Source organism: Pyxicephalus adspersus, chromosome 10 (genome assembly GCF_032062135.1).
Source record: "Pyxicephalus adspersus chromosome 10, UCB_Pads_2.0, whole genome shotgun sequence".
NCBI lineage: Eukaryota > Metazoa > Chordata > Amphibia > Anura > Pyxicephalidae > Pyxicephalus > Pyxicephalus adspersus.
In genome coordinates this window covers 10,564,886-10,592,477 of record NC_092867.1, presented here as the reverse complement: position 1 = coordinate 10,592,477, position 27,592 = coordinate 10,564,886, and the positions used below count along the sequence as shown (strand labels likewise).

At 36.1% G+C, this 27,592-nt stretch overlaps 1 protein-coding gene across 3 annotated transcripts in view; it reads left to right on the top strand.

Moving 5' to 3' along the window:
- CRTAC1 (cartilage acidic protein 1) overlaps window positions 1-27,592 on the top strand; it is a 310,184-nt gene that overhangs the window by 205,114 nt on the left and 77,478 nt on the right. For all 3 annotated transcript variants that reach the window (XM_072423868.1, XM_072423870.1, XM_072423869.1), the window contains exons 5-6: window positions 586-742; window positions 17,376-17,510. In XM_072423868.1, the coding sequence (XP_072279969.1) occupies window positions 586-742; window positions 17,376-17,510 (292 nt within the window). The remainder of the gene's footprint in view (window positions 1-585; window positions 743-17,375; window positions 17,511-27,592) is intronic.

The following is a 27,592-nucleotide window of genomic DNA, read 5'->3' as shown; positions in this document are numbered from 1 at the left end:
GCATAAACAGATGGTCCAATAATAGCTTTGTAAAGAGGAAAAACATTTTTATACATCTGATATTAGTTCTTGGATGCAAGTAAAACATAAAATATTAAACATAAAAAATTAAACTCTGTTTTCATAGCTAGCTAGCTGTTGCATACAATGCAGTTTCTATTAGCAGTAAAAGCTGCATTTTTACCAGGTAGTATTGCAGCTCTGAATTGGGAACAGGAACACCATACACACACTGCCCAAAGATTTAAGTTTCCTGCTGATCTTTTTTCCCCAAGTTTAGGCTAAAAAAATGTTTTATATTTTAATGGTGTAAACAGGAATTTAAATGAAGTGAGATATATTCTTCATTTTCCTCTCATTTCCTGCAAATAGGATGGTTGCTGTCAGAGCCTAGAGCACTGAAAATGAATGCTATATTATCGCTTTTGTTAATAAAATGCCTAATACAAACTGATCATCACTCAGCGGTAAGCGATTATATTCATAAAAATGTGACTTGTCTGTTTTATATTTTTTTATTCAGCCATTTCTACCATTAATTTAAATTAATAAATTAATGTATCTCTTTTTTTCTCTTTCTTGTAGGGCACAGGAAGATACTCCATTTACATTGCAAACTATGCAGATCGGAAAGTGGGCCCTCACGCCTTGATTGAACTTGATGAGGCAGCAAGTGATTTATCCAGGGGGGTGATTGTCCTCTCTAATGTGGCAGCTGAAGCCGGTGTCAATAAGTATATAGGTAAGAGTCAAAGTTTAATTTCTACTTGTATCTAGTCATCATTTAGCAGTCTGAATCAATCGAATATCAATATAAATCTAGATGCCAGGTTTGTACCTGGCCCAGGTCTCCCACCTTCTAAGTGTGGCCAGCAAAATTGTCTATGGTTGTAATAGGCCAATAGTTATTGGGCCTAGCTGCCATCCCACTAAGATGGTAGATGCTCATACACAACGTGCCCCCAGATTCAATGCATCATTCTGAAAAACATAGATCTGACATACTGAACCCTGAATGTGCATTTTGTGGGCTGTCAGTAGTTAAATACTTTTTTCTGATTTAATTGTGCTTTGAAATGTAGTTATAACTCATTGTAAAGGTATGTCAGCTATTCAGATTTCATGAATTTACAGAAAAATAATACCCTGTTTTCTTTTGGTTGTTGTGAATTACTGCAGGGGTCCCCAACCTGCGGTCCGCAGTCCACTAGTGGGGTGCGGCCGTCTGACAGGTGGACCCCGTGGCTCTGGCCGATGCACCCACCAGCGGGGTCAGGAGAAGGACCTCTCTTGGGGGGGGCGCACCGGCCAGAGCCACGGACCATGTCTCCCGGAGACATGGCAGGTTCAAGGAAGTGGACAGGTTGTGTCTCTGGACAGTCTGAGCCTGCAATGGGAGAGTGGGCAGGTTCTGGTATCATGACATCACTCTGCGTGGAAATTTCTTCCCCTTTGAGTGACACATGGCTCCCCTCGCATGCACAGGTCAGAGTCCCTGCATTTAGTGGTCCGCAACCTGCAAAAGTTTCGGGATCACTGGATTACTGTATATCAAACATTTTCAACAAACTACTTCTCCACCTAAGTCTGTAATTTCTGTGTGCTTTGTTGCTATGATAAATAATAATAAATACAAAATTAGTTTACACACAGTTGGCCATTCCTTTTGGTCTTAAGAGTGGGCTCTGAGATTGGGTAATCTTCAAAGCTAAACTAAACCTTTGAGGAGAATATGAGGACTGCTATTGACCACCTTCTGTAAATGCCAAAACTATTCTGATCCATCTCAATCACTTTTGAATCACTGACCTGTAACAGGTATGCAGTTCAGAAAAGTCCTTATCTGCATATTTGCTGAGAACTTTAATGATTAAAGCCAGTGAGTATCCTGCCAAGCATATAGCATTTGATGATAAAGACCTGAATACCAAAGCCTCCATTCTTCATTTAGAAAAGGGTTCTTTTTGTTTGGCAATGTGTAAAGAAGCGAAGATGCATAAACTGCATTTACCCACAGCAACCAATCAGATTTCACCTTTATGAGTGTAAAACAATCGGACAGCTACTGGCTTGCCCCAGTCCTTCCCTAATTAAATAAGTCTAATACTCTTGTAATGAGATACTGCAGACAAGTCTGGATAAAAGGTCAAACATGTTCTCTCCAGCAGTGATTTGAACATAATGTAATTTTTAGAATATAATACATATTAATGAATTTGCTTTAAGCTGAGTTAGCATGAATTTTGTATTGATCTAACAAGGCAGTAGCAGTGCCTTATCTAGTAAAATTATCTTTCCAAGGTACCTCCGCTGTAGAATTACATAGTAGGACATGCTGCTTACCCTCATATTTTTGTTCTTAACAACAAAATAATATTTTTGATGTAATTTAATTTTAATTTAAATAATAATTTAATGTTTTGTATTATTATTTTTTATTATTAATAATGTTTTTGTTTATTGAAAAACCTAGCCTGAAACTTCCTGTGAAGTTCTGCTTTTTTACCCACACTATTCTGATAAGATTGAAGTATGTGCAGGATACAGAAAGGACGTTGTCACTTTCCTCTACAGTTCTGGGTTTATCATTAGACCTGGTAGGCCTGTGCATATAAATGGGCCAATACCTATACACATGTACATGAATAGATATCAAATCCAACTTTTTTTCCCCCTACCTTTAAAATAAATAATTTCAGAAAAGTTTATTTAAAGGATCCATAATCCCAAAACAAAAGTGTAATATGTTGCAGTTTAGGGGTCTATGGGTGTTTTGGCTGCTTAACCTTAAGAAGCATTTTTAGCAAGCACACAAAAATACATGTTCATTTTGCTTTATTAAATTAGGTCCAATGACTTCTGTCACCTAGCGGCCAATCATCAAAAGTGCCAGCTGTCACTATAGAAAATGCATAGGAAGGAAATAAATTTTATGGGCGAATTGACAGGGGAATAATTTATAAATAGAGCTCAAGTTTGTCCTATTATATAAATGGAGGCCAGGAATCCCTCCACCTGTTACAGTTGGTGGGCTTTGATATGCAAAAACAAGATCTTATAGTCATTCTATATCATTATATATATGCTTCTGGCATCATGACATCACTCTGAGGGGAAGAGTGACACATGGCTCCCTGCGCGTGCGCAGTCTGAAGTCTGTGAAGCTCCAAAAGATAATAATGAAAATACAGCCTATCAGTATAGATGATAAACCATGAATGTATTCTGTACAAAAGCTGTGTGCTTAAGAGTTGCCACGGTAGTAGCATCTAGTGCATTTAGCAAATAATAAAAGTTTCTTATATAGTATCCTATATAAAAATAATATATATATTTAACTAAAGTAATTTGGAGGTAGCCAGCCTAGTTCACCCACTAGTGTTACAGACTGTCAGGAGAAATGTATACACGTGGGCATCAGGACAGACACCATTTAGAATTGACAAAGGTTCTAATCCTACCCCAAGAATTAAAAAAAAACCTGTCTGGAGTCACATTTTAATCTCCTGGTTCCTTCATATATGTTTTATTGGTTGGTTTTATTTTGGCTTTTCAGATTCCATTACCTGACATTTCTGGAGGAGGGCTAAAATGAGATTTCCCTTAACTCCTTTTATATGAGTATTGGTCCTGTTATTAGTCATTTGTATGAACTGCCTCTTTCTTTCATGCAATATGTGGCCTGTTGGGAATACTTTTTTTTAATAATACAGGCTGTATATCTTTATATAGTTACTGTAGCTCTATAATCTTTGTCAGATAGTGACAGAAATACAAATTGCTTAAATACCTTGATGTAATAGATTCTACAAGGTATTCTGAAAGTTGAGCCGGCTATAAATGATGCATTTAAATCTTCTCAGAGCTGCCATGATTGATCTGGACTATAAGGGCTTTGCAGCTCCAGGCATTGCAGTACTTCATGTTCAGAACTTCTTGTCCCAGAGAATTACATTTCTGCGGCAATTATTTAACTCTGCAGCTTCCCTCATGCTGGATTTACAGTGCGAATGCGCCAAGAACTTGTGCAGTTTTTATTATTTATTCAATTTAAATTGAAATTAGTGTTTATGTAAAACAATTGAAGAACAATTTGTTTCATTTTGGCTTTCTAAATTTAATGCATCAAAATCTGTTCTGGCACACAGAGCTCAATGATTCTTGAGCCTTCTTCATATATTTGTAGTTCTGAGGGACTATTATATATATATATATATATATATATATATATATATATATATATATATATATATATATATATATATATATATATATATATATATATATATATATATAACAGAACATCTTCAGTATAGTATACTAGCAAAAGTGTGCCTGTTTTTGTAAAATGAGCTAAATATGGAGCAGTATTGTGCGTCAGGGCAGTGAGGGAGTGTATTCTTTTTTATATCTCTACCTTTCAAAAAATATTAAGTGGCAATCTTGCAATGAAGGTTCTTGTACAGGTACTTAATGTTTTATCTGTTTTCTTGTTCTGTCTCTGCAATGGTGCATAGACATCCAAGGGAGACCTCAAGTAGCTGTTTAAACATACACTACTCATGATTCATAGTGACCACTCTTTCCAAAAAAGTTAGTTAATTTCCTGTTGCATTGATCTGCTGGATGCAGTCACTTTTGATCAGATATTCCTAATCTACCCTGGCATCACTGGCTACACACTTGTTCATAGATGCCACCAGCAGCTGGCCTGGTTTTTGATGAGTTTGTAACTGTCTGTAACGAGTGCTTTGACATGGTTAGGACATAGATGGATTAACGTTCTACAGTGGACATAACTTAAAACATCTTTTTGGACTAAAAAAAATCCCTTCTGCTCCTAAATTAACAACCTAAACAAACAAAAAATAATTACCTAAATCTGAAAATGATCACCAGAAGCTTCAGTGTGGGCCTTCTGCTCTTTGCATTCTGATTTCAAGACTCTGGCCCTGATTTATTAAAGTTCTCCAAGACTGGAGAGGATACACTTTCACCAGTGAAGCTGGGTGATCCAACAAACCTGGGATGGATCTGGTCCAGGATTCAAAGCATTTGCTAACAAATAGCAAATGACATTGAAGAAATCCATTCCAGGTTTGCTGGATAACCCAGCCTCACTGGTGAAATTGTATTCTCTCCAGCCTTGGAGAGCTTTAATGAATCAGGCCCTCTGTGAGGACTCCTTGAGAACCCTTATTAGGGCCCTGTGATCAGTATTTTTGGCAGCCACTGATCTTCAAGAAGGGCACTCCCAGGCTATAGACTAAAAATAAAGAAGTTAGGTAAGTAAGGAGTAAAAGTGTAATAATGTGTGAACCGCTTTGCCTGGATACATGACATTTGTAGATCATTGTGCTTTTCATTTCTTACTTACTTTACAAATAATATACAATATCCAAAAACTGTATACAGTATTTGATGTTCTTCTTTCCACTCCAGGAATTAAAAGCTTTCTTTGAAGTGAAGTTAAAGTATGAGTAAAGTAAAGTAAAGTATAAAAACCAAGTCTCCCAACTTATAGTATATAGTAATTCTATTCATTATTTTTGTACACATCAAATCAACTTTATTGTTTAGATAACGCAAGTAACTTTTGCCAAACTGCAGTACTATTAAGGACGTCTCCAACATACCCCATTGTGTTGTGGATTTAGTTTAGTCCCCTCAGTGATAGGTTGGAAAAGTCCATAATAAAATTAGAGTTTGGCAGAACTTTTCTGAGTCATATATAAGATCTTAACAAAAACAATAATTTTGTGTGTAAGGAAAAAATATAACCTCTTTTGGATGTATTACCAAACACAGAAACGGGTGCATTAATCTTGGTGAATTAACTGGTACAGCCCCACGGCAACCTGCCTGCAGTCCAAAAATATTTGGTCCATAGTCATATGTACAATTTCTATGTGTTACACACGGTTGGACCATATCCTAAGAAAAGTGTTCTTTGTTACTGTCAATTCACCGGTTATGTGGAATCTTGGTTTGTTTACTTAGCAACTAAAAGCTTATTTCCGGCTCTTTGTACATCAAAGTATCACAGCCTCCAAGTTATTGTATGCTCTGAAAAAAGCAGATTAGTTTAACCATTTCAGGTACTTATTTAAGAAAGTGATTCTGTTCCTAAATGTAATAATTGTGAAAAAAATCAACAGGAGCAGAGGGTAAATTGTTATGTATACCTATTGCAAAGTGCAGCACCTTCCAATGACCTGAATTAAATAATAACATAGCAGATGTTAATAGTTTAACCTCTGTGAAATTTTATAAGCAGATATCGTCATTTCCTGTTGATTGTAAATTATGCATTCTTGTTTTCAATAACTTTTATTAGGAATAGGGAATTTACAATTTTTTCCACAGAGAACAACAAAGAGGTACAAAGACAAAAACAAAAAGAATCAGTTATATTCTGTTTCATACCTAGTGGACGAACAGTTCACCAACACTAGCAATTTTGGCTTGATACTTAAAAAAGCACTAGGAGCGACTAATCCTTATCGGCTAATCATACTCAAAACAAACATTTACATGTATTGAATATATATAAAAAGGAAGGACCTGAGCAAGGAAGTGAAACAAGAAAGAAGGAATATAGGGAAAGAGAGATTAGAGAAGAAAAGGAGGACAGGGAGGGGTTACGGACAGGGAAAGAGGAGGACCCATAGTTAAATATTCATAGGGGTGAACACATCATGTAAATCTCTCAAAGCGAGAGTAGATTCTTATCGAAATCAGCAGGCAGGTAGTTGTCTATCCAGAGCCCCCATACCACTTGGAGGATACCCATGGTATCATTCAATTTAGCTGCCAATAATTCATTGAGAAAATACCAGTTAATCTTTTGTTTTACTTGCTTGACCATGGGTTTACTTGAAGGCCAGGCTTTTGCAAGTGTTTGTTTGGCCGAGATAAAAACAAAATTAAGAAGCTTAAGTTGGTGCTTAGTACAATTAGAAGGTTTCAAGAGTAGTAACGCCTCATATGGCTCTTTGCGCATGAAACGTCCCAATAGTGTGTACACTAGTTGATAGACTCCTATCCAGAAACGAAATGGAAGGAAAGGTTAGAGAAAAGAGGTTTGTGGCTCACAGAGATGCTTAATGAACTTGTTTGTATATTTGTAGCTTTACTTACACAATTCATACACAATAGAAGTACAAATTCAACGTTTTTGCTAAAACACCTGTTACAATTCTCACAGGGTCTAGGTGTTCATTAAATATACATATGTTAACCAAATAGTCATAAAAGACAAAATGAGGGTAACTACGTTTTGCCGTACGAGAGCCAACGCCTTTCGCCGCGAAGGGCTTCCTCAGGGATAGATTATTGTACGGGTGTAGAAGTATTTTAGTGTTGAATAACTCAAGTGAATAAACAAGCAGTTAAAGTTTGAAGGTTCAAATTACTGATGTATCTTATTGTTCTCCTTTGGAAGCATTTTGATGTGAGTCCTGTTTCTGTGTGGACAGCCAGAGGACTCAGATCAAAAAGTTCATTAAGCATCTCGGTGTGCTGCAAACCTTTTTTCTTTAATCTTCCCTTCCTTTTCATTTATAATTTACTGGAGGTGGCTCCAACTATAATATATGAATTAAGTAATAAAAGAGAATATACAACAAAAACCTCCCCTTCTCCTCCTATCCAGAAACGTTTGATTTTTGGGCAGGCCCACCCCATACATGATAAAGTGTCCCCACGTCACCACATTGTCTGAAACACAGGTTGGATACAGTTTGATTGAATTTCGCTAGTCTAAATGGGACCAAATACCATCGCATAAGCAGTTTATAATTAGCCTCATGATTGCCTGCATATACAATGCCATGTCCCAAATCTGTGCCCATTGTCCGTCATTGAATGACCTTGTTGTCATGATTACTATTTTATAAAATAATATAATCAATGTCATCAAAAAGTTATATAATAAACTATATGCAAACTGTAGGTAGGCAAAAAATACTCATACCATGTACAAAACAAGTATAAGTAGGCTGATTCCATAGAGCAGTTGGTGTTTGAGTTAAGATGTTGTAAGTGATAGATATCTGAACATACAAAGATACCTACAGCAAAAGAAACAAAATAAAGTCATTTTAAAACTTTGGAAACTTCAGCTATAATTTTCAGCTTTCTGTTCTTGTTTTTTTTAGTCACAGCATAGTGTAGACTTTCTTTCCCACAGGGCGGAGAGCTGCTGTAAACAGTCCTTCCCTGCATGACTTCTCACAATGACAGCTGGGGAGCCACCAATGCCATTTTAAATAATTAAACACATTAACAAACTTTAGTGCTCCAAAGCCTATCTTTGTATTTTGTAGATATTTTATCAACTTCTCATCCTACCCAAACAATTATTCATGCCGGTAGGTTTGGAAAATTTTCCAATTACGTTAATTATTTTAGTTCCCCTATATGTAGGGTGGTCAGGTCAGTTTTAGTATTTGTTTTCACACCCTGGCATAAACATTACACTTAGCCTGAAACTGTTGACTTCCCTCCAAAATACTGGTCTAACGTTCATACTGAGAATTCTTGATCCACAAACTCATGTGGATCAGTGACTTACAAGGTATTAAAGACAGATAACTTCACTTGATTCCTAATTATTTAAGTAACTTAATGGGCCTGATTGATGAAACCTCTCCAAGGCTGATAAGGAGGATACACTTTTATTAGTAAAGCTGGGTGATCCAGCCAACATGTAATGGAAGTCATTTGCTGTTAATCCTTGCCAAATCCTGGACAAGATCCATTCCAGGTTTGCTCGATCACCCAGCTTCACTGATGAAAATGTATCCTCTTCAGCCTAGAAGACAAATCAGATGTCATATATATATATATATATATATATATATATATATATATATATATATATATATATATATATAGTGGATCTGAATGACTAGACTGGATCTGGTGGCTGAGTAAAGCATCTCCAAAACAGTATAAAAAACAGTATGAAAACTTTCATCAAGGTAACAGGCACCAGGGTTCTTTCATGGGAGGAGTTAAAGGTAGTGTGTCTGATTCAATCCAGCAGAAGAGCCTTTGAAGTATAAGTTTCTCAAAAATGTAATGTTGGTCATGTGATAAAGGTATCATAACACACAGTGCAGTGAAAATTGCTGTATATAGAGATGCATAGCCACAGACCAAGCAAGGGGCCCATACTGACTCCTGTCCACTGCCAAAACATTTTGCAATGGACAAGTAAGCAGTAGTCCAAAGAGCAATAAATGAAGAAGGTGGCCTTGTCTAATGAATCATGTTTTCATGTAGTTCATGTGGATATCCAGGTGGGTGTTTCTTTTTTACCTGTGGATACAATACCAGGGTACACTATGATAGAGCTGAAGAAGACAGTGTAACTTGAGATATACAGCAAATGTCTTTTGACCACATACCAAAGTACACACCCTCAGAGGTCTTGTGGACAGGGTCGCCATAGGAAAAGTTGTGGCCCCAAACTAGGTAAACTTTCTGAGCTTCCACCCCCCCAGGTCTAAGAGTTTTAGCATTGTAAAAACCAAGCTTTTTTGAGATTGGGGCTCAGTACAGTAGTACCATTTGCCTCACTAATGGCGAACCTGCTTGTGGGGTCCATATCTCAATGGGTCAGACCGGTTTTGTTGGCATATTGGAAATCTACACAAACTTATAGTGGGTATTTTTTTTGTTTTAGCTGATCAGTGTAGAGTGTGTTTGTTGAATATTAGTACTTCTCATTATCGTGCTGTGTGTTACAAGCCCACTTATCCAAAATATTATGCAATAAAAATTGTTATAGACTGAAACAGAATTGCAAGGTCCCCATAGCACCAGAGTTTTTCACATGTGACTATTTAAAGCAAATTAAATCAAACATTTTTTAAGGACAGATGTGTTTGGTAACATCTGTCTGCATAGTTTGTGATGCACACATAATAATTTAGTTTTATAGAAACGCAAAGCTGTGACAAGCTTAAAAGAAAATTTAAAAGCAAAAAGTCTGAAATAAACTCTTTTCAATTTCACTTTGTGAAGATGTGTCAGAACACAGGGACACATAGCCACAATTCTTTGCTCAGCCATGGCCTGAACAGTCTATTAATCCTTCCAAAGCACCAACAGTTCCTCCCTGGGTTCTGTGAATGCCATTCTGGTCTTTTTCCAAGCCTTTTGTAAATGAATAAAAAATGTTTGTCTGGGACATTGCCAGCATCGATGCAGGCGTTGGACAAATTGAAAACACCTACTGATTATTTTACATAATTACAGAGAGAGAAGAATTTTTCTTCAATATGTCCTTACATAAACCTCATCAACTGGCTCTGCAGCATACTGAGAGAGTGAAGTAAGATACTGTATTAACACCTCATCACCGTGTTATCCAGCCAACCTGACATGACGGCCTTACCTAAAATAAATTTTCATTTGTAACAGCCATAGGGAGGCAGGGTCCCCATATAATCATTACCTAAAAACTTTTATAGATATAAAGATGTGGCACAAACCAGAGCCAACCTATACAAAGATATTGTCCCTTTTTTTTTTTTCAACTTAAAGGTACCTCTACAATGAAGAACAAGATTTGTTCACAAGTATCAAAAATGTTATTTGATTTTTCTTTATAGCAATACAACCACATAATGAAAAGTGACCACTGATATTATCACCAGTACAACTTAAAAAGCATGATATCGATGGAGATGATCAGATCTGTCCTTCATTTGCTTTGAGGATGAAGATTTCAGCAAACAGTTTTTTTAGTAAACATCTTCATGCATTGTCCTAGTCTGATTATAAGCAATGCAGTAGTTTCATAAAATCTTATAAAATAGTAAGACCAGCTTTACTGGTAGACACCACAGGGACACTGAGTTGCTATATAAAAGGGAATGGAATGTGAAGGGCATCATGCAAAGTTGGCATACAAAGCTTATTTGCTAACAACTTAAGAGGGAGAAAAAGGTTTTGTGGATGTGGAAGTAGCCATGTTTCTCTACTTGATAAACACTGATGGTATACAGGTATATAGTATTACCATTGCTCAGTTCAATATAATGTGTTTTTTAACCCGTATAGCTACACAAAAAAAGCCTGCTATTCATTCACAAGCTTGGGGAGACTATAGGGATCACATCCTCTACATCCTGTGTTATCACAGACCACATGACTACTGCAAAAAAATAATTGAACTGGGTCTTTGTAGGAATCTAGGGCTATTAGAAATCTGTAGCTCAGTCAGGAAATAGTGCAGCATCTTTACCTAAATCTGGCAGACACTTTCTCCTCAGTATGACAGGATTTTTTTTCTGACAAGGGTTTTTAAGACAATCTGTGTGTATGGCAGTTATTTCTTTATTTATTTATTTATTTTTACACTATTTTTTTATTGATAGAAAAAAACAACATACAATGGCAGTTATTTTTATTGAGCAGTATACACACATGGCAGAACAAATCAAGATCTCCTCATATAGATCACTTTCTAACAGGGCGGTTCTTCTGCAGTCTTTCCTTCAGCCCAGCATAGCAACTCCATTGTATAAGTAAAGTATTATTATTATTATTATTATTATTAATAAACAGGATTTATATAGTGCCAACATATTACACATATTACGCAGTGCTGTACAATAAATAGGGGTTGCAAATGACAGACTAATACAGACTGTGAAACAGGAGGAGAGGACCCTGGCCCGAAGAGCTTACAATCTAGTAGGTGGGGGAATTTACACACAATAGGATGGGATATGTGTAGTGGTGGGAAGTAGTGATGGTTTCAAAATACAGAAGACAGATAGGCAAGTTTGAAAAAATGGGTTTTGAGTGCTCTTTTAAATGAGCAGAAAGTAGGAGCAAGCCGAATAGGACGAGGAAGACCATTCCGGGGAATTGGGGCAGCTCTAGAGAAGTCTTGTATCCATGCGTGTGATGAGGTTATGAGTGAGGAAGTCATTATCAGGTCATTGGAGGAGCGGCTGGGGGAGTGTTTTTTTACCAGGTCAGAAATGTAAGGGGGACAAGAACTGTGTAGGGATTTGAAGGCAAAGCACAGGAGCTTGATTTAGATTCTAAGCTGAAATGGAAGCCAGTGTAGAGATCTGCAAAGAGATGCAGCGGAAAAGGAGCGGTGGGAAGGATGGATGAGTCTGGCTGCAGCATTCATAATAGATTGTAGAGAAGAGAGTCAGGTTAGTGGAATACCAGGGAGAAGGATGTTACAGTAGTCCAGACGAGAGATGAGAAAAGCAAGTAGCTGCTTTATTCAGTTTAGTTATTACTTTGGAAGTTTAATCATTACTTTGCTGTGCACATATAAACTTTCTGTATGTTTTGACCACACACAGACGTCATAGTGTATTAAACAATTCTGTGTTGCAGGTCTTTTAGGACCCTAGAAGTAAGAGTAGCAGTATGGATAGATGTTTACAGTATATATCCGCTTACAGTGTGGGTGTCAGTGCAAAGAGTGACGCCATCATTTCTGGCCATCGGGAAGAATGCTAACCTTACAGATATCCAAAAAGATTGTTGGTATCAGTCAAACTGACCTGTGAGGCACAAATTGCTCATTAGTTAAGGAACCCCTTGCAACCTCTAGATGAATCCCAGTTGAAAAAAAAAAAAAATATATATATATATATATATATATATATATATATATATATATATATAAATAATACAATGACCATGTTAATACCATCATTTTGATAGAGTGGGGAAGGTTAGAACCCTTGCTTTCTGTATTTTCCATTCAGGGAACTGGGTGATCTAGGACAATTCAGGGGGATATCCCTTACTTTTCTGTCTTTGTAACAAATTTCTGCAGCAAGGACGACATTCATTTTAAAAAAAAAATTTCCTTAAAAAAAAATTCAAAAAACACTATCAATCAAACACTATCTAATTTTGAGATGGTACATGATTATCCTGAAGTTTGTAATAACCCCTATTCAAATATCTTTGTTTGGAAACTTGAATATAGAAATCACAATAAATGTTTTTTTTTTGTTAATATTAGTGTTTTGGCAAACATTTGTTTTGAAAAATATTTTCATATAATTGTTAGAATACAATAAATAAAGATTGTAATTTAATAGATTTCATAAGAGAACTGTCACTAAGGAACCTTTCCTTTCCTACTGAGAAGTATGGACGCTTTCCTGTTTTTTTTATATAGATATATACTAGTATGTATTTTTGAAAAAAGATAACTGGATTTTTGGCTCTAAATAGGTAATGACCGAGTTGGAAATTGTCAAAAAAGTAAGAATGTTCATTTCCAGTTTTCAATTCCCAGGGGAAATGGAAGGTTGTTAGTTTCAGTTTTTCATTTACTTCAATAACATTGAAAATACTATTAGCAAGTGCCCTTATTCTGCAGGGTGAAACATTTTTTATTTATTTTTTAAAAAGTGTGAGTTGTGATCCTAATTATTTGTAATGTATTAGCAATTGTAGCAAATGTATTTATTACCCTTTAAAAACCATTGTCTTCTGGTTGGGCCTCAAGCCAAATTAGCTCATTCAGTATATTTTACCAAGGTAAAAAGCAGAACTGTAAGTTTTCTGCCATCTTATTGCGTAGAATGATAGTCATTAGGTCCATATTTTAGATAATAGGGTATTTGGGGGTCTGGCCATTGGGAAGAATGTCATCCTTACACATAGCTAAAAAGATAGCTGGTGTCACTTAAACTGACCTGAGAGTCACACATTGCTCATTCCTCAAGGAACTCCTTGAAACCTCTGGAGGAACCCTGGTTAAGAAACACTTAAAAAATTTACTAATACCAGCATAATATAAAACACTTGTTGTTGCTTTTATGTCTGTACAAAAAGCATGCTAACATTAATTAATGTTTAAAGGATGGCTTATACATTGTCTGATTGGATCTAAAATTCTCTGATCTCTTTAAATGTTACCTCTACATGAACCATACAACATGTATTGTCATAAAAAAGCAGTCTTCTAGTTTGTTGCTGTTTAAATTATTTCTGAAAAGGTTCCAAATAAAACAGCATTTGTTAGAATGTAAATAGCTGGAAGTCTGTGTAAAAATATGTAATTGTTTAAGTTGGACATTTAATGTGCACTTGCTGGGCCTCACCTTTTTTATTTTTTCTATGTGGATTATTCTTGTACATTTCAGCACGACTCAATTCAGCTTTTTTTGATCAATACTTGACATTAATTAGGCACCAGTTGCTGAAATAGTTGAATTTCCCCTGATGAATAGCTTGGTTAAAATATTTTGCTTTGCGCAGTAACGGACAATTTTCCAGGATAAAGTTAATTATGAAAAACACTTCTTTATTCAGAACATATTATTTTGCTTCCTTTGGTCTAGGGTTTTCAGACAACAGTGTTTGCAGATTAATGTCTTCTAGAAAGCAGTATTTTATTTTAATATGACATTAGAGAAACATTAGACTTGTTTTTACTTCCTTGCCAAGTGAAGATATTAATTCCAGCCTTTCCCCCGTTTATGTGATTAGTTTACAGTATATGCTTGGAAATAGCTGCTGTGTTACTCCAATGGCCAAAAGCAGCTTCCCTGATCCCCTATTTTCTCAGGTGATTATCTCCAGAAATCTGAATCTTCTAATTATTCACAAGTTCCCCGTATTGGCTAAAAAGTAACATTCTGCAGTCAAGCGACTTGCGCAGTATTAGACTAGAATTGATAGCAAAGTAATACAACACAAATCCATCCTGTAACAATTTGGCACCAGTGATCGGCCTTAATAGATTTTAAGTAATTTCTCTATTATGGTTCTATTGTCTGCTGATTTATCCATCGCCATTAATTAGAAACGGAGTTACCATGGCTACAGTTAATTGTGTGTTATGAACAGCTTGAGACGTTAACCAATTGCAATCAGCAAATTAGATTTAGAAATTCTCCTGGAATGGGAAACATGTCAAAGGCAGAAGATGGATGCCTGGGCTTTGTGAGTCTGCATACTTATTTAGTTTCAGCCCAGAGTTATTGATATCGCAGTAATCAACTTTATAAGCTATAACTTACGTGATATGATGGACTGTATCAATATTGTTTGACACTTCATATTGCCAAGTCACCACAGTAAAAAATATTCATTAGCTCTAATATTGCAGGAATGTATCATTGTCTCAATCTAGTATTCATAGGCTTTTTAGACATTAAATATACAAAGGGGTAATATGTACATTTTAGTTTATATATGTATAAAGCAGAGACACATTCTGCATCATCTTACAGAATACAAAGCCAATAGTAACTGTGCTCACTGCCAAATGAGCTTACAGTCTAATATTGCTCTATACAATAGGTACAGAAATATTAGGTATAATATTAAAAAAAAAAGAAAGCATGGATATTATGTCAATTATATTTAAGTCAAATAAATGGAACATAGATTTGTGTCATAGTTCCATTTATTTGACTTGAAGTTCCTTAGAATCCCTTCTTTCTTTGTTTTATTATTGTACTTATTGTAATTTTAGGGGTTGGCACAAATACTAAAAAGCTGGAGGTTAGGTAGGACACCTTCCCATTACTCCCAGGTACAGAAATAAGTCCACAAAAACATGGTGAACCTGGGCCAGTCTTTAGAAAATAGTCAGGTAACCTACTTAGGTGTCACAATGTAGGAGGAAACTATGGCACCTGCGGGGAAATCATGCAGACAGAAGAACATACATATTTCACGGTGACAGTGAACATTATGGTAATTAAGCACTTCAATACTAAACACCAGCAAATGTTTCTTCAGTGCAAACCATCAATTTGGTTGTAAAAATAAAAAGATTAGTGTTTCCAATAACAATCTAACATATGCTTCCCCTTCTAAGCTTTGTGGAATCCTAGTCATTTTCTATGGGTGGCACTAGCCTTACAAATATGTACCTGTAAGTGGGCTTTCATAAACCTCTTTACCAAGTAAATCACTAGAAACCAATCAAAATTAAATTTAAATGTATAGTTATAGCTGCTAGAAAAATACAAAACAAACATCTGGTGGTCAAAGGCTTATACCTATATCTAAGACATAGCGTAGTTACTGTATATGACATCTGCTTAAGAAACTATATGCCGCTATCTTTATGATTTGATAAACTAAATTTTAAAATGTTGTCACAATACATTTAATGTTACTATTCAAACACCTTCAATACATCTCTTTTCTCTCTCTCTAACCTTGACATACATGAATCTCATCATGTTTTTGAGAGATGATATCAAGCAGATTCAGATCTGCTCATTCTCTCTTTTCACCCCTCCCCTCACCTTCTCCTTCCTCATTCAACCTCCCTTTTTTCATTCTCCTTACAACTCTAATACATCTTGCAACAGAATGATCTGTGCTGAGATTAATTTTGGAGGCTCAATGAAATACTTACTTGAATCAATAGATTAGTCCCCATCACATTAAAGGCAAGAAAGAAATTAGAATCTTCTCTCAAAAAGTCCCTTCAGCATCCTGATATATCCTATGACTGGTGAAACCAAAATGTAGGAATCAAATCGAATGGAACAACATGTCAGGATCTTCTTTGTTCATAATAATCTTCCGTCACTGTGAAAGGAGTGTTGTGTTTATGTGACACCTATTTTGTATAATTCCCGAGCCCATGCTGAATATTGTATACCCTCAGTAAAAATGAATAATTATTAGAGGCTAAGTCTATTCTTTGGTTTTGAGGTTTGATTAGAACTTCCACATTTCCTTTTATCAAGTCTGTGTTTTTTTTAATTTCATGCAAGTATAAATTATTTGACTTTTAAAAACGCAAAATAAAGAATATAACCTACAAGAATAAGGTTCTATTTGTGCAAGAATTTATTATATAAAATATTATATATTAATATAGTTATCAATTAAACTCAACTTTGTAAAATAATATAACATACAGAAAATTGTTGCAAGTCACAAAATAAATTTTAGCCTTTTGCATTGAGATATTTTGTGCAGATGATTTATGGTACATTATTTTCAGCTAGACCTAATTAGCTAAAATATTTAGAGTGCAGTGTCGTAACAAGTAAGATGTCACAAGGGCTTTGGTAACTGAATGAGAAACCTTAGGACTATGCTCAGGATTGCACTGAGGCTTCCATCTATCTTGCCTACCTGCCAAAGAGTATCACTAAAAAATAATGACTGATACAAAACATAGTCTACAGTAGGTGTTACATGCCTGCTTGTACTGCATGAGTTTAATCTACAACATAAATACACTATTGTAACAGGGTCTAATTCCACATGTTAGACTACATGTTAAAATTTAAGGTATACACTACACTTTTACCATCTGTTGTATTTATCTCATGTTGATTGATAATAAACATTATTTGTTTCTCATTAGTCCTTCCCTTTTTTGCTGTTTTCTCTAGGTGGACGTGGCGTTACAGTTGGGCCGATTCTGAGCTCAGCTGCTTCTGACATTTTCTGTGACAATGAAAATGGACCCAACTTTTTATTTCAGAACAAAGGTGATGGCACTTTTGTCGATGTAGCTGCCAGCGCAGGTAAGAGCAATCCATGTATTTTTTTTTTTATTATTTCCGTGGTTATTGAGTTTTCATATTAATAAATGTGTGTTACATTTAATATATATATTTAAATATCTCTTTCATTGAACCGCACAAGGAGATGCTAATAATTACATTTGAGTTGCAACACTCTCACATTGTGTATCTTAGCCTAAAATGTATTTAACTAAATTCAGAGCTCAACCTGTTGGTCTCATAAATATGCATTAGGAAAAATGTTTCTTGAGAAGAAAGGTGTCAGATATAATTTTCTTTTTGTTGAAGTAGTGGTAGCATAAAAAAATCCTTCTAGTTTAGCAGTAACAAATACACTTTTCGCCAGCAACTATTGTTATTATTTAGATTTAAAGAGACAATATAATACTTAATAGCAGTATGTATCAACTGTAAATTACAGTGTGAATAGTACAACCCTATTTAATGTACAGCGCTGCGTAATATGTTGGCGCTACATAAATCCTGTTTATTAATAATAATAATAATAATAATAATAATACTAATATATTGGCACAAATTACCAGTGTAGAATACTGCACATTACATTTTCAGAACAGATACATTTGTAATTTTTTTCATTGTTTTGTTGTATAAAAGTTGGACTCCAAGCTAATATAAATTACAACAAAATAAATTAAGTAAATTAAGCAAATGAATGCAGTTCAAAATGCATAATAATAGTCATCATTGAATGTAATAGTAAATGTAACTGGAAGAAATAGAATAAGAGCAACCAGCCAGTCAGTTGTGCTGCTTTGCTAATGTGCTAGCCAGAAACACGTTGAGAGTTATTTGCTCAGGATTTACTCATCAGCTTGTTGCTTGTCTTTTCACTGTCCACTCAAAGGTTCAGGGAGGAACGGGATCTGTAAGTGCTACTTAAATGCTACAGGGAAATCACATGTCTTTTTCAATGCCAGAAAATGTATCTGTTTTTCATGTATCAGAAAATGTATCTGTGCCCCATACCTCCATAAATTACACAAATCAATAGCACACAGTTTAAAAGTAACAATAGTAATAGTAAGTAACATTAAAACAGGTCACCAATCGAGGACTGATTTATTTTAGTGCACAACAATCGCTCTACACTGGATGCAGACAGGGAATTTAATTTTTGACAGACTATCTAGCACACTGACAACATGACACTCAGGGGTGAACAACATCTGGATGACATACCTAAACAATTCTGATCCAGTAATCCATTGGGAACATCAGGACATGGCAGATAAGGTAATACTGTCTGTCCTATCTGATCTTCCAACTTTCACCCCTTATGTTACCACCATGATTGGCGATGATTGGTGATCATGTCTAAGTTAGATTTGCTTTTGGTGATTGTGCTACTCCTTGGTCAGGCAGATGGCAGCTATGGTAGGAGGGATACCTTATAATACACTAGTACATATGTTACAGAAAGAGGTTGCCTTGAGGTGGCTTCACAATGTTTTCTTATAAGCAAAGAATTTTGCGTCCCTTTCAGAAGGCTAGCAATATTGCCCAAATTTGCTATGATCGCAATGGTCTAAGAGTGTGGCTATCAAGTAGTCATCTCTCAATTTGATAACAACAGGATGTTGACACTGCGAAAACAAGCAAGCTTACAACTCACCATGTTTTCCATGATGAATGCTGATGGATTCTGAATGTGCTCCCTCTGCTGAAATTAGTCCTCCTCTTCTTGCTCAGCATGACCACATAGATATCAATTAGACTGGTGATTGCAAGACAAAGAATGGTTGTCATCTTTCTCTTTCCCTGCTGCATCTAATCCATGTGGTTTCAAACATTAAAATGTGCAGGATAACATCACTGATACTTTGTTTTACCAGTTGACAAATTTAGTTGCCTCCTCCAGGCTTCAACATATGATATGGATCCCTAATAAGCTGGGACTGCCCTCAATCAAAGAAACCTAATGTCCCTGGCTTTGCAGATGGGCATGCCACAGTTAATTTTGTGAAATAAGAGAGTGTTCTGTCTCTAAATTCACAAGTGCACTTTTTTCAGAGTGTAGGATCTGCTGGCCATGACCAAGTCATCTTTTAGACCAGGGTAGCTCTTCAGTAATTCAGTGACCACTAGATTCAGCCATACACCACCACAGCTACTACCACCAGCACCCCCGTGACCATCATCGCTACTGCCACTAGAACCATCAAAACTGCCATTGATAGAAGTAGCTGCAAAACCAAGAGAGCAAATACAAACTGTGACACTATTAATGCTGTCCTCCACAGCTCTTTTCTGTTGTAGCTTGTCCTGATTTGATAAATGTTGTGCATCATTACACAGCTTCTCTACCTAAAAAGCTCCTGTTTTCCTGTGATTTTAAAAGTCAGAATGTAAGAAAATGGGCAAATTGTATGTGCAACAATGGAATAAAATGCATGTGTATAACTGGAAGTAATTGCTATCATTTCACTTGGTTGACAGTCACAATATGAGTTTATTTGTGAAATGCGCTGTTGTTGGTTATCTGAAATACATTTAATCAGATTGATAGTGGCGGATAAAAATATATCTGCTATAACCTGTATGGCAAAAAAAAGAGAAATAATAAGGTTTGTCAGTACATGGCATTGTAAAATAAGACCTTCCAAAGCTCAAAGTATGGCCTTTTGCTCCCCAATGTCATGTCATGCTGTTCCTTTCTGCAGACATATCTTGAAGTTCTTGTAATACTCAGCAAGCGGTAAAGCTGATGTTAACAGTGTAAAAACCAGGGCACTGGTTTTCCTGTGGCTCAGACACTTGTGGTTTGTCTTATTATAAAAACTAACTTTTTTCAGTTAGACATAGAAAACAAGTCATAGAAAAGAGCGTTATATACTTAACGCTTTCCAAGGCTGGAGACGATAGAATATCATGGGTGAACCTGGGTGACCGATCACCGAGGTTCTCCAATGATATTCGATTTTCTCCAGTCTTGGTGAGCTTTAATATATCAGGCTCATTGTATTACAATTATATTGGTCATGTGTTCTGTGCCATAACTAACATTGCAGTACCTATATGTATTATACTCCAACTTTCTTCTCTGCGGTGTGCCTCCGCAGTCCAGTATATCTCCACTCCAGCTTCTGTATTTCCAGGCTTCATGATGCCCAGTGCTACACAAGACCTACTTTAGTGACTTGGCTGTCATACACACACCATCTGGTCCTGCACTTCACTGGGTTTCCTCATCAAAGCATCTGTAAAAAGGATAGAATTTGCAGCTATATAGTAATGTCATTTATTTGAGTCTAATTGGAGTATGGGATTCTGTGTTTTTGGGAAATGGCAGTGATGGGTATGGAGGAAGGGTTTAATGTTGGTTTAGCAGAAAGCATATGAGAACATGACTATGGTCATTTGGTATAATCCCCTGGTCTTGTTCAGAATATGACACCTAGACATTGTATTTTTTAGACCAGCCTTTCTCTACCTTTTCCAACATGGGCGACCACTCAAAATAATTTTCAGGTCTCTTAGGGAACCCCAAAGATAATCACTATAACCACAGCTTACACCATGTTGTTCAGTGGGAATGCTTCTTATGTTGCTGGTCATTGGGAAGAATGTCACCCTTATAGATCATTGGTGTCAGTTAAACTCACCATAGGGGCACAAATTGCTCATTGCTCATAGAATTCCTAGCAACCTCTGGAGGAACCTTAGGGTTCCATGAACCCTGTTTGAAAAACACTGCTCTACAGTAATTGTGGGGTAAAATTTCCACCCTAATTTGCCTTTTAGTATTCTAATATATGTTATACTATATGTTTTATACACCTTTAAAATAGGAAAGAAAGTAGTTAAACATATCCTTCTATATTTTTTATTAAACATATAATAAATAAGGAGCATTTTATGTGCTCTATAAATTGTTCATTTCTTTGCCGAACATCATTATCAATTAAAATGATAATTATATTTTTAGGAAATTAAAAACAGTTTTAGAAAAGTTACACTTCAGTGAAAATCACATTTCTTAATATGCATTTACTGTATAATATTTGGCTTCACTTTGTCTCATTTGGCTTTGTTCCAATGTCTTACATGAAAGTTTTTCTTGCGTAACATACATTGCGTATTCTTGTTTCAGATAAAACTTTAAAGTTGGAGTTTTTATTGATCTGTAAAGGTATTGGTAAGACTGTATAAATTAAAGTAGACCTTTCATTAAATGTCACAACTTACATGAATCAGTAGGGCACCTGGCAGCCTAACCAAACCTCATTATTATTTTGAGTAAAGAAGCTTCCTTAAGTGGATGAATATCTTCTGTTTCTGAGTTCAATCCTGGGCAGTAAGGTTTGCAAAGTTTATTATTAAGAAGTTCATTGGATGTTTATTGTCTGTCTGCTGTTTTCTGAGGACCCTAAATGATAGACCTGCAGTATGGGTGGAGTTGAGCACTGGCAAAATAAAATCAGAAAGTGAAGCATGCATACCTAATAAAAAATGGCTGTCACCATGTACAGTATATACTGTATTATTACCTTTATTACAACTTTACGTGCAAGTTTTTGAAACTTTTGTAACCTTTATTCACTTTCATAATTCCTTATGCACAATGTCTGTGGCATTAGAACATTAAACAGTTCTGCAGCAGAGAACAAGGAGCGTGTGTCTGGAAATGTTAATGTTTGTCAGACCCTGATGGCAAACTGACAAAGTTTACCATAGGAATCAGAACAGTATATGGGTCTGCCATTACATGTTTGCTTTCAGAGGTCCTGATTCCAAGGCTGCAGTACTAATCATGCTTTTAGCCTCCAGTAGGTCAGTAAAATAGAATATGGATAGCAGCTCACATTTATTTGTATCCCACATGATTGTTCCAGAACAGTGGCCTTTTAATGAAATATAGGTGAGGATGAGATTCCTCATGTCTGCACCTTTCAGAACAATTTGGTAGATTCCACTTTGCCCACAGGATCACTATAAAACAAACGTCACTTTTATTAACTCCCCCCCCAACACACACACACACAGCTAACTGTACACATTAGAAGTAGTGATTGGAAGGCAGTGTTTGACACTGTTTCTGCAGGGTGCCAGGAAATATATGTCTTTGATACAATGGTCCTGTTTTTAAAAATAGAAGTGCCAGCCACTTTAAGGTACATCCTACAATATACTTCTCACATTTGCCATCTCCATAGATTATATTAGGGATTGTGATAGGGGAGTGGTTTAACATCAGTTTAACCAAACCTCATTTGTACACTGAATACAGTCAACTTTTGTCCTCCTGAGAAGAAGCAAACATTATCACCACCAAGACCCTTGCCTTCCAGGACTCCAATCACTTTTACCAGCCACAACATCCCAAGGGGTCACTCTACTTAAAAAAGTCCAGAACCTTTTAGACCCTACCTTTTATACTCTCTCCTTCTTTTTCCTGCTCCACCCTTATGACTCCTCTGTGCCAAACCTATAATTGACCTTTCTGTGACCTCCTTCTCTTCTGAATATTTTAACCCTCACACTGTCTGACTCCTCTTCCTACCCTGTCATGTAGAACCTCTGCCCATTTCCTCCCTTTTCTTGCACCTGTTCTTTGCACATTAACTGATTGGTTGCTTGGACATCTTCGTTCTGTCACATTCCAGCTTTGCTGTACAGAGATCAACACAGATGTATGTGGGGTCAAATTTACATTCTTACATGATTTACAATAAATACACACTTGATGTAAGATTAATTACGGGGCTGTATTTATTTTTCATTTTTTTCATTTTTGATAATCAGGCTTTTCTAAAGCCAACAATGAGTCCTACCCAAACCAGATAGGTGTATCTAATAAAGCAGCCCCTGGGTGTAATTTAAAAGCATTCCACACAAGTAGCTATTTTTACTCTTTTCTTTAGTATTTAGTAAGCAGAAAAAAAACAGTGTCAATAAATCTTCCAATGTTGTAGAAAGTCCCATCTACTAATGTGGAAATGTGGCAAATGCGCTATGTAGTGTTATCTCAATCTTGATAAAAGAGCAATTCATGTTAGAAATCCTACTTGAAGCCACACCACGAAATAAATGATTTTGAGTGATAAACTAGTGTAAATTTCATGTTTCTTTCTCCTCGGCACGGAATACAATTAAGTAAATGTAAGTTCCAATTAAATAAACTGTTATTTCTGAAACAAATCTATTAGTGGCTGCTCCTGGTGCTTGTTCTTCCTCTCCCTTCTCTATACACACCTGTAAATTTGTAAGGCAAGAGGCATGTAGTTCTCAAAGCTATTAAGGAAGGTGGATAGTTCAGAGCCGGCTGGCTATAAAAGCAAATTACAATAGCAATATGGAATTTAAAATTACTAATCATCTTTTATGGCACAAACAGTGCTATAAAACTGAATGTAGAGAAACTCAATTAATTGTGATTTTCATGCAGAAGTTGAGGAGAAGAATTATATTTATTACCCACTGCGGAGCAAAAATCTAAAAATAGACCTAGCAGACAGGACTTTGCACATTTTGAAATGGATATAGAACCGGTCATGGGGAAATGGCAGAAAGACCTATGCCATAGTTAATACATTAGCCACTATTAAAATTAATAAGAAGCGATAAGTCAAAAAGAGCAGGAGAGCCGCTGTGAAAAAAGACACAGCAATAACGGGGCAGATATATGTTTTTACTATATTATATAACGATTGATCCTAATTGCCTAACTCGGGGTGATACTTTACCTGGATTTGTGGGTTGCCAGGTGGTTTGTAAGGTGACAGTTCTTTTTCTGGTACAAAAGAGTTTTTTTGAAAACACATAAGTGACAATTCTTTTTAACAAAAGTTTGCTGCTTTTGTTAGATTTTAGAAAGGTTAGATAGTAGGTAAAATAAATGGACAGTTAACACAATTTGCCTTGATTGCTTTTGTAATTGGGCATTATGCAATAAGCTTTCAGGCAAAATCAATTCTCATTTGCTATTAGTTGGAGATTTTTCTGTTGCATTAGTAGGGGTTCCTGACCATCTGACCACTTTCTAAACTGTGGATAAGTGTTTTGAGCTGCTTTTGCCATCTCACTAACTTATATGGAAAGGAAAATACGTTTTGGTTCAAATAACTGCAAGTTCCTACATTGCCCCTTGCACAAAGATTGTGCACAGGCTGATCACATTTTTATAAGCTGGGTTTTAGAGCTGTGGAAGACTCTTACCTATCAAAGTGATGCTGTTGTTACATGGTGTCCCAGGATTTAGCTAGAAAGGTCCTGGACAGCATTTTGCATATGAATTGCTTCAGAAAAACTCATTTTGATGTTGAGCTGACAGATGGCTTTCATGAAAAGCCAGTAATAAGGGTCATGGGACTGACCAAGGAAGAGTTGGGAGATATCTTTGGTCATTTGTTTCATGTCCAGGTCTTCCCCTAGGCTTAGCACAGGTGCTTTATTTAGGTAACCGACAGGAAACTGCTCACTGATGTCCCAAAGCTAGAAGGGAAAGGAGCTCAAGAGACCACTTTTGGGGGAATACCTACAGGCAGGTAAACATTCTAGGTTCCAGCCCTGAATGCTGGATTAAATAAATAACCTCTTAAATTTCACTTGCTTTTATAATCACTAATTAGGCCTCCACATTTTCCTTTTTCTTGTTGTCTTTTTTTTCTATTCATCGCTTTTATTTTTTTAATTTTCCTTTTATTATGATCAGCAATTTCCAGACTGCATTAATTGCAACTGTCGACATTAAGGCATGTCAACACGCTCATTAGAGTGCAGATTGTAAACATAACGCAAAAATAATGATTTGAATAATGAAAAAAAAACCTGTCTGGTTGGATCAACAGTGACAACAAACTCCTGCTAATTTGCTCTTCATGTCAGTACAGTTAACCTTAGAGAGAATCCAAATTTGATTTTTCTTTTCAAATGAAAATAGCACAAGAAACACATACGTCTTCATCATGTTGTGTTCCTATAGTGAAAGATAGAATAAATTCTCAACAGGATATATACAATTTTCCTTAACAGTAATGTTTATTAATGTGAACCTATAATTTATACCTGTTAGGAGATATTAGGGCAAATAAGATCTTTATAACATTTAATCATAGTTACTGCATGTTCCTATTCTGTGTACTGCAATGCTACACATCTGTTCAGTCCAGAATAGTCAGGGCAGGTCACACTGTTATATCTTGTTGCAGCTTCCTGTGTCACTTTCCTGTTTTTTTGCAAATTTGTAGTAGCTACAAAGATACTAAAGGCGTAAAATAATGTATTTTACCTTTTATCTATTTGCCTTTTTCAGTCTAAACAATAAAAAAGTGCCTCTTCACTTTTCATATATATAAGCAACAAAATGATGTTTTACTTGGTGTAATACTATTTTTACTGGACTTTTTTACTGAAAACCTAAATCAGAACCACATACAGGTGAAAAAATGCAATAGTCTCATAAAAAATTGTGCAATGACATGTACACTTAATTTTCCATTTTCTAATCTTGAACATGCCTCCTAATCAATTATAGCTCTATCATGGACTTTTCCCACCGGTCTTTTAGCGATTAATCAGCTTGACATGGGCCTTGGCGGACAATGACAGTATACAAACAACCACTTTTTAGAATGCACAACTGCTGACTTCCATCACAGGACCTGCACAGAATATTTTCTGGGAACTTACTTTATCCATTTTACTTAGGCACAGATTGAAAAATATAAAACTTCTCTCGACTCAAGGCCCACAGTATTTGCAATAAGGAAGGCCATTGGGGAGAAGAAGTGAGAAGTGACTGATTAAAGCGATGCTGGTCATATTTCAGAAAAAAAATGTAATTCCGCTTTTCATTAAAATCCCATTTCCCTCAGTAATATGTTCTTTTTAAAGAAAAATGTGTTTTTTGGCAGCACAATATTTTGTTTTCGGTAAGCAGGGGCAAACCAGCGATTTTGATAAGGTAATAATGTGACTAAGGCCAGGCTGGGAGAAAGCAAGATATATGTCCAAAGAGAATGTATGGGTAAGAGAGTGAGGTAAATGCTCTGTCCGGGTAATTGAAAGTCAGAATGATGGCAAGGGTTTAACAAGACTTGTCAAAGGTGCATTCATCAAACAAACAGATGTGGGAGAACTCGTGCCCCCATTATTCTGGATAACGGCAGGTGACTTCCTCTCAAGGTGAGAGAAAGCTTGTCATAATGAAAGTTGATAATATTCATTTTTCTTTTTTTTTTTACGTTTGATCTTTGCAACTGCTGAGATTCTCATTAGGCTTCCATTCTGTACTACATTCAGTGCTGCTAGTGAATCTTGTCAATACACAGTAAACATCAAACTAGAAATGTAAACCTAAGTTAAACACAACTATTAAAGAATTCCAAGCAGCTAATTACACAGGTGAAATACATATATGGCAGCTATTTTACTAGCCATTTGCCAACTCTTATAAAATAATGTACATTTCTATTAATCTATTTCTTACACAATGTGTGTGTCACCTGTGTTGATGTCAAGGCTGTTGAGTCAAGTCAGAAGCAATTATTATGGACCCAGAGTCTGCAAAAATGTACTGACTTTAACTCCACAGACCAGATAAGCTCATCCGTCTGCCACTTATCTATTCACTGCCTCCTCACAGGGCAGGGGACGGACAAGACCTGCAAATGTAGCTTAAAGTGGGATGAAGGACAGAGGTTGGGGACCGGATTCTCCAATTGTTTTTGAAAAAGTTTGTCAATGCCAGCCCCAAAAAGTTTTTAATTATAAAGAAGTGGAAGAAACAGGCAAAGCGGTGCTTTTTAAGCATATGGTTGTGCCATTTTTACTTACAATTGGAAAGATACTAAAAAATGTATTTACAACTTAATATCCAACAGTAGTACCGGACAGAGTTAGACTCAACTAATGCGCGCATTAGCTAGGTGAATAGGCGTGGTTGTCTCTATTTCCAACGCATTTCGCCATATGGCTTCCTCAGGGGTGATAGAGACATAGACTACATTATGACCTGACAAAAAGATTGAATTTTCATATTAGGTTCAAGAGTAAGTGGTATAATGTTTGGTTACAACATAAACTTAAACATAACAGTTAGGGTAAAATTGGATGATGAG